The sequence below is a fragment of the Eutrigla gurnardus genome (assembly GCF_963514095.1).
Source record: "Eutrigla gurnardus genome assembly, chromosome: 5".
Taxonomy (NCBI): domain Eukaryota; kingdom Metazoa; phylum Chordata; class Actinopteri; order Perciformes; family Triglidae; genus Eutrigla; species Eutrigla gurnardus.
The window spans coordinates 17,468,638-17,476,563 of NC_139919.1; the positions used below are offsets into that span (position 1 = coordinate 17,468,638).

General features: G+C 42.3%; 1 protein-coding gene across 2 annotated transcripts in view; it reads left to right on the top strand.

The window, feature by feature from the left end:
- Positions 1 to 6,295, top strand: part of diaph2 (diaphanous-related formin 2) — a 352,630-nt gene extending 346,335 nt beyond the window's left edge. For both annotated transcript variants that reach the window (XM_084010082.1, XM_084010083.1), the window contains one exon: positions 2,402 to 6,295. In XM_084010082.1, coding sequence (XP_083866208.1) covers positions 2,402 to 2,466 — 65 coding nt within the window. In that variant the 3' untranslated portion in view covers positions 2,467 to 6,295. The remainder of the gene's footprint in view (positions 1 to 2,401) is intronic.
- The last annotated feature ends 1,631 nt before the right edge of the window (positions 6,296 to 7,926 follow it).

Here is a 7,926-nt window from a genome sequence, read left to right on the forward strand (position 1 = left end):
CCCTCGGTGAAATCCTTAGTGCATTTAGTAACGTTTGGAGAAACGGTGCGAGTGTTTAATTATGCTCTGCTTTGCCAACATCTCCCTGTTGTAACATGGAGTACCTGCTCTTCTTTTGTCAATTTCTTCTCCCGTCCTACTGTAACTCGGAAAGACGCCGCCGCTGCTGGGAGAGGCAGGTAAAGAAGCCATCAAAACCAATTTGAGTAGAAAGAGTTGCAATCAGCACTGCAAATAACCGTCCTCTGCGTATCTCTCCGCCTATCCCCCAGTCGCACTTTGTTTCCCTCCTTGTGTGTGTGTGTGTGTGTGTGTGTGTGTGCTTGAAGTGTTCAATTCAGTAGAGGCTACTAGTAATGTTTCTCTCCCAGTAGAAATGGCTGCTGTTTGTTCAATTGTTGTGATAGATTGATGTGGGGTGGGAAAAAGACGGGCTTTTATGCACCTGGAGATAGGAACAGGAAAGTCTTTATGAGAAGCCCATAGCTCTCCGTTCAAGGATCCTCTGATAGGAGATGCATTTTCCTGGAGGTTTTTTTCTCCCGTTTTGTGAAGCCTTTGACAAAAGCGTTTCCATGTATTTAGGAAACCCCCAAAAGGGCCTTTTTCAAAAAGCGGCCTGCATTTTTTACTGTGGGGTTTCAACAAGTGGTCACACCGATGGTCTGACTGATTTCAGTTTACACAGAATACAAACAGCCTATTCTAATGAAGCCCAAAACAACCACAATTGCATCCTCTTGTTAAATGCAAAGTTCTTATGGACATATCAATACACACCTACTTTGAATAACACCAAGGTTACCCATAAGTACTCTGTATTGGTTAACTGTAATCAAATCACTTGCTACAAACCCCTAAGTGTTATATGGTGAATATTCTCTACATTTAATATCTGGCTGCCTTTCACTGGAATAAAAAAAACTATTGAAATACCCAATAGTCATTATTTTTATAGATGCATTTGTGGATTGTTCCAGTTTTGTGATGAATTCAATTGTGTCCCAATTAATTTAGTCTTTTTTTGTGGTATAGTCTTCTCGTTCATCCTCTCCGCTGTCATCCTATTTACAGTAATGATGTAGCCCAAGATGACCCTGCATCAGAGACAGAGGGTCTGTATTCTCCCAGCTCTGTTATTTTTTTTTTCTCGATCCTCTGATAGACTGAGGGTTAAAGGGGACTGCTTTTCCAGAAATGAGGTTACAGTCATTCGGCTTGCAATTGATTGGCAGGCATGGATAGTGTATGATCCACTTTTTTTCTTTTAATCTGTCCCAGTTCTTTTTGTGTTTGTTTTGAGAGGAGGGAGGTTGTATAAGTCCTGTTTTGCTGAAACACAACCTGCGAATGTAAAAATGAGCGCCTTGGTAAGTAGTGAGGATGTTTTTGGACACGCTGCCAGAACATGTTAGCTTTAACTATCGCCTCCTGTATATTAATGTATGTCAAGCTGTAAGAAGCCGAGAATACAGGGCCTTTCATCTGTTTGGCTTTTTTTTCACCTGAACATCTCGATCTGTCTTTCTTTTGCTGCTTCCGTCCCTCTTTCTCCCTCTCTCCTCCTGTGCACCATCTGCATCATGTTTGTATCCAATCTGAAGGAGTGCTTGCTGTTCTCCACGGTGATGGCGGGAGTCTATGTCTATGTCTGTGTCTGTGTGTGTGTGTGCACACATTGTTAGGGTTTGTGTTCCTAGCCATCACAGTCACTCTCAGCTCATTACCTGACATGATGGATGGAGTGAGTGCCATTAAACAACGCCCAGCCCGGGACGCCTGGCACCCTACAGCTGGCACTGAGTAATGGGCATAGTCGCGGTGGCACGCTTGGAAGCACCAGGGAGTGCTGTGTGGGTGTGCCTGCAGTCATCTCCATGGCTATGCTTCCTGGTTCTGTCCAGCCCCACCTGCCACCTGGCTGCCCAGCGGATGCCATGGGCATTTCTGGGCAGACATGGTTGAATAGCATGGAATGGCTGTGTTTGTATGACTCTGTCATGGAGCTGCCAACTGAGATACCCAAAGTGCTCTCTGACCACAAACACTGCAGAGGAACATTAGCAGACACTTGAAACTTTCATTTCTTCCTTCGGATTTCATTTTTATGTATTTGTGTTCATTTCAGAATATGACTATATAACACAAACAACTCTGTGAGATCCTTGTTCATTACTTAGTCCTCCACATTTGAGGACCTCTTGGGCGGAGGTCTGGATCAGGAGCTGAATGGAGTTCCTATGACACACACAAGCACCTCAACTCCACCAGCCTTTCCCTCACCTCCATCTCTTTTCTCTGCCTCCCCTTTAGTGTTCCCACTGATCAATGTAACAACATTTTCTTTCTCAGTCTCACTTTCTTATTCTCTTTTTTTTTTTTTTCTTTCTTCTCCGAACAGACAACCGCCGCGCAGTCCTGGAAAGGTCCCGTTCGCGCCACAACGCAAATCACCAAGCTCGATGATCGCCCACGCCTACCACAAGACGCTAGATAAGTGCCAAAGAGGCCTGCGGGGTGGAGACCTGGAAGACATCTGAAGGAGGGACAGACCTCCCCTCACTGTAGCGCTCACACACACACACACACACACACACACACACACACACACACACACAGCAACTATGGAAGAAGAGAAACATAAAGAATCCACAGTGAACTGATGCATCTACAGGACGTCACACTTTTAGTTCTCATGCTGTTCATCTGATGCCTTACATATTTATTCAACACTTTCACATCACTCTCAATGTCCACGTCCTGTTTAGATGGTTTTAATTTTTAATAACAAACAAAAAATACCCAACTTTTTTAAAGCTTCTGCTGTTTTTAAAGGTTATCTTTGCTCGGAAATTCAGTTTGATTCTAGCAAATCTAAAGGCTTCTGCTAATCCTTTTATATATCAAAATATTAAAGTTCACATACATATTTGACATGAAACACGCCGTGTTTTGAAAAGAGACATTCTGCCATGAAGGACTGCACCATACGCTTATCGTCCTGAATAACGTACCACACAGCGGACGTACAGCAAAGGAGGCAGAGGTCCAGCTGTCCTATAAAGGGAAGATGGGGATTTCACACCCAAGTCGTCAAGGCAACAACCTGCTGACCTTTTCTCTGAACTCTTCGCAGAAGAGAGAGTGGTTGCTTAAAATGTTGTTTTTTTTCCCCTGTCAAGTCAACCGAAATCAAGATAATGTCACGAGAAGATGTACAAAGAGTTTGTATGAATAATTTAATTTCATCACATATTCCAACCAATCCAATCCAATAAGAGGCGACCCGTCTACGCATGTTATTTCAGAGCACGTGACTCATGGATCGTCAAACTGTGATCTCCATTTTGACAGGGTGTGTTTTATTTTTAGTTGTGTAATATCTAACCAATCCCTCCAGGTGCTGATCTCTGTTCCAAGGTCGCTTTTGCTGTTAACTTGAGAGACTGACACATTTCTAAATGCATATAACTGCCGAGAGGAGCTAACGCAACCCTCTGACCTTTCCTGCAGTCACACAGGTTTTTACTGGGGGGAAGTTGATTGTACCAACGTATTACACCATTTTTAATATTAATCTATTTCGATCTGTGTGGCTTTTTTTTTTTTTTCTTTTTTTAAACAACTCAAGAAATTATATTGCCCAGATTTTCAACTTATTCAAAAAATAAACTGATAGATAAAAAATGATCTCTGCAGGAAAAATCTAGTGTCATATTAACCCATTTTGATCAACAAGATAACATAATTGATTTTGAACAGACATGCCATTAATTAAACAGGACTAAGCTGCTTTAAAATACTGCTAAATCTCAGTGGGTACACTTACATTGTTTAACCAATAGGACATGTTTTCAAACTTAAATGAACAACAGGACATATTTTATTCATGCTGATGAAGCGTTCAGCATCGAAACAAACACCTGGCGCTTGGTGTTTGTGTACAAAATAGTTGAAACTTCGCTGTAAGCTTTTGTTCCTCTGTAAGGACCCACTGTCACACAGTTTCTTCACATGAACTATTTATTCATATATTCATGCCTAGGGCAGCCCTGTCCCCTCACTGCCCTAAACTGTAAGCAGATGCTACTAAAAACAACCATTGAATCCACATGGAGAGTGGGCACGAGCAGAATAATCGACTACGGGGCACAGAAGACAAGATGATGCTTGTCTCGGCAAGTGAGTCTCCAAACGCCCTCCAATTCCCCAGCACTAATAGCATAAGTGACCCTTTTTACCATAGCACGAGCTACATTAATAATACCGTAACTCTGCTTGAGGCTGTCTGTCTGTCTGTATGTTTGCGTTTGGGCGAGTGTGTGTGAGCGTGTGTGTACGCCATGCCGGCAAAATAGGATACAGTGCGCTTGACTCCTGGGCCGAAAAGATGGAGATTTTTCATTTAAACAATCTGCCAGTGCTGCTTGTGGTGCGTCTGTCTCATGACGCCTGCTCTCCCAGATTCTTAAAAATGATATTTTACACATCATCTCGGCTCAAGGTGCATCCACGATGCTTCCGAGATGTCTGCATATTTAAGAAGACAATAATTCTCCTGTGAATATGAGGTTCGAGCATTCGCACAGAGGAAGCATAGAGAATGAGGTTTGTGGATGAGGGATTGTGCACGGTGGGAGTTCTGAGGCTGTGTTGTATACGGCGGGGACCGAGATGTACCATGAAAAGCTGTTTTCTCGTCGCAACTCGCCCTCCGTCCTCGACACTGCCGCCTGTACAGTTTAGTGAAGGACTGGATATCGGTTCTTTTCCACATGTCTGCTGTGGCATTGGGTGTTTTTTCACCTTGGTATTGGATAATGTACACAGCAAAAACAGCCAGTGCTTTGTGGTTGACGATTTCAGTGACAAGTTTTTCTTTATTATTATATCAAATCCGATTTTTTTTTTATTAACGTGCCAACTTTTACGGGGGGGATGGGGGAACAATATTAATGATGGAAGATTCCTGTTTTTTGTTTTTGTTTGTGTGTCTATCAAAGGGAGGTACAGGTATCTTTTCGTATGACATATGAACAATAACTTTTTATTTCATTTAAAGCATTGTTTAATAAGCATTGATCCCATTTAGAACCGTCACTCAGAGTAGGAGATTTTGATGTGATTAAGAAATGATAGTCATGTGATATTACTTATCTAAAACTCTCACGTTTTGTTTTGTAAGATGTAACTTATTTGGGGTTGATTTTTAAAAATGCAATCTATTGTCATGATATCATTGTAGAATGTGACGAGCTAAGCGCTACAGTGTTAGCATGTGTCGAAGTTTCTCATCATGTATCTTTCGTGCAACAGTGACCGCTATGATCAATGAACCCGAGACTGAGTAGGAAGTTCATCATAGAAACCTTGGTGGTGCCATCCTATAGATGAAACGGCTGAAAAGCAGGTTTCTCAGCTATAGTTTAAAGTAAACTTTCAATTCAAAGAGAAACTTCTACGATGACAACATTCCTCATCATCCCTGTAGGTGATTGATGTACTCCCAACCCCCTCCATTCCATCTTTTAGGCTCATCAGAAATAATTATGTGTTTGTATAGAAAGTAGCAGGAGTGTTTTGTGTCAAACGACCTGAATTGTTCCATCATTTTGGTGTGAAACAGGCCTCTATTTGTTCAGGCCGATCATCCCTTTGTCTTTTAGCTTGTGACTAACAAACGTGAACGGGTGATATGACTTGTGCTCATGGTGATAGTAAGACTGAGGAGGCAGGGGTATGAAAGATGTATCAAAACATTGTAGATGGTGCCATTTTGGTGTTTGGTGGCGAGCGATTTAAGGAAAATAAAAGTTTGCAGTCTAACTTACAGTCAATGACTGTGCACTTTACCTCACAAGATATTCTGCTCAGGCAGAGGAAGAGTTGTTTGAACGGCATCGCCACTAACAGAGTGAAATATTTGCAAAGTATTTCTTTTGGTAAATAGTTCCAGCTGCCACATATCCAGTTCTTTCCTACGTTGTGAGTGCTTACTATTGATTTGTGGCGGACCTATTGGGGCTGAATCAACAAACAACACTCACAACTGTTGACAAACCCTTTCCGACCACGTTTAAGCTGCCATATCCCTGCCGGCCCTCCTAGTTGTCATTGAGTATGTTTTATTGTCTTAAGAAACATTTATATTTGTAACATTTTAAGTTTATTTGTATGCTTAAGAACATGAAAAAAACAAAAAATGGTTATGCACACTGTCCTACCATAGAATATGTAACGGAATATGATACTTAATAATAACCACTTTGTTATATAAACTGATTTCTGAAAGATACTTTGTCTTTTTGTCTTGCTTTCATCTACTTATTAACACATCGGAAGTATTGAAATAATTCTCTATAAACCCATGTTTTTTTGTCTGCACTTTTTGTTTTTCCTGCTGTAAAGCTTGCATCCTCCGTTTACAGAAGATACCTGTCCCACGCTGACTTATGGACAGGGATTACAGAGCTCTAGGTGTAGGCACATGATAAATGGGACAGCTCCTACCTACAAAAGCAACATATTTGGACTTTGTTGCCCCCACTGCTTTATCTTGTACACATGTCAAAGGCAAAGTGATAATGCTGTCATGTCCAGCTGCAGCTTATGGAAATTACTAGAGTCAGAAAATACACATACAGAAAAATTGCCCTTTTTAATAATCTTTCAAACCCCTAACATCTCCCCTGTCACCACAAATTTCCTCTGCCCGGGTTAGAGGACGAGGGGGGAAAGCACAGGAAACCAATAATTTGTCATTCGATACTGAAGCATTTAATGTGATAATCAGGGAAATGTTTTCCATGGATTTCATCTCTTGTACATCATTGTGATTCTGTTATGGGCATACTGAGACTTTTTATAATAGAACACACTGTGTATGCGTGTCTGTGAGTCACTGTGTTCGTTGTATTGACTCTCCTGTTTCCACATCCGTGTGTTCCCTCCCTGTCTGTCTGCCCCGAGTCCCAAGAGTGAGTGTCAAGTGGCGGGGCAGAGCTGTTCCTGCCCAAGTCCCCCCCCCCCCCAACATGCCCTGTGTCCCTGCTGCAGCATGACATCATAAAATAAAGGCTGACATGGGGAACTAACCCTCTGGCCCCATGGGCCTCTCTCACTTTCGTCCTGCACACACACGTACACACACAAAGCCTCGTTCTGTGAATCCCGGGTCTGATCTTCTCCGAGTCTCTCCTCCTCCCAGTGTGCAGCCAGACAGATGGAGATTCATCTCTCAACAAGCTGTGATCTGTGTTTAGAGATGTGTGCTGCAGAACACAACTCTAATTAGCTTTATTGTTGATCTTGGGAGGTTAATTTGTACTTGGCTGCAAGTAAACATGCAGGAAGAGGCCAACCTAGTTCCTTACAAGGCGCCGACATTCCAGCTATAAAGGAGGGGTGGCTTTCTTTATTTTTAATCTTCTTGACTTTCCAGGTGTTTCAGTCTGTGCTATATTTATCTGACCTGCTGTAATTGTGCTTTGAACCTACGTAGAGATCCGTGTTGGCTGGGAGGGTCTAACTGGGATTGAGATACAGAACCGTGTTCAGCTAATGAGCTACAGTTGTGTGTGCGTGGCGGGTATGACTTATTTGTTTCATCCTGCTTTTTATTTTTACCACCTGGAGATAAGTAGCCTTGTCAGAGTGTGTGAGATGAGCCAGGCCCACACAAGTTCTCTCTTCCCGCCCTCTTTCTTTACACTACACACAGTCGTGTTTCTAATATGCGCGGTGACAGATCAGTTGTCAGCGACAGTACAACATAATTATATTTCATTTTGCATTTCCACTTACTTGACAATATGCAAACATTATAGAGATGAGACAAAGCAGACGGTAACGATTCCCTCCTTACCTGTGCTAATTCTGTCTGAGGAGGAATCTCATCCGAGCAGCACTTTGCTCTTGAACATGATA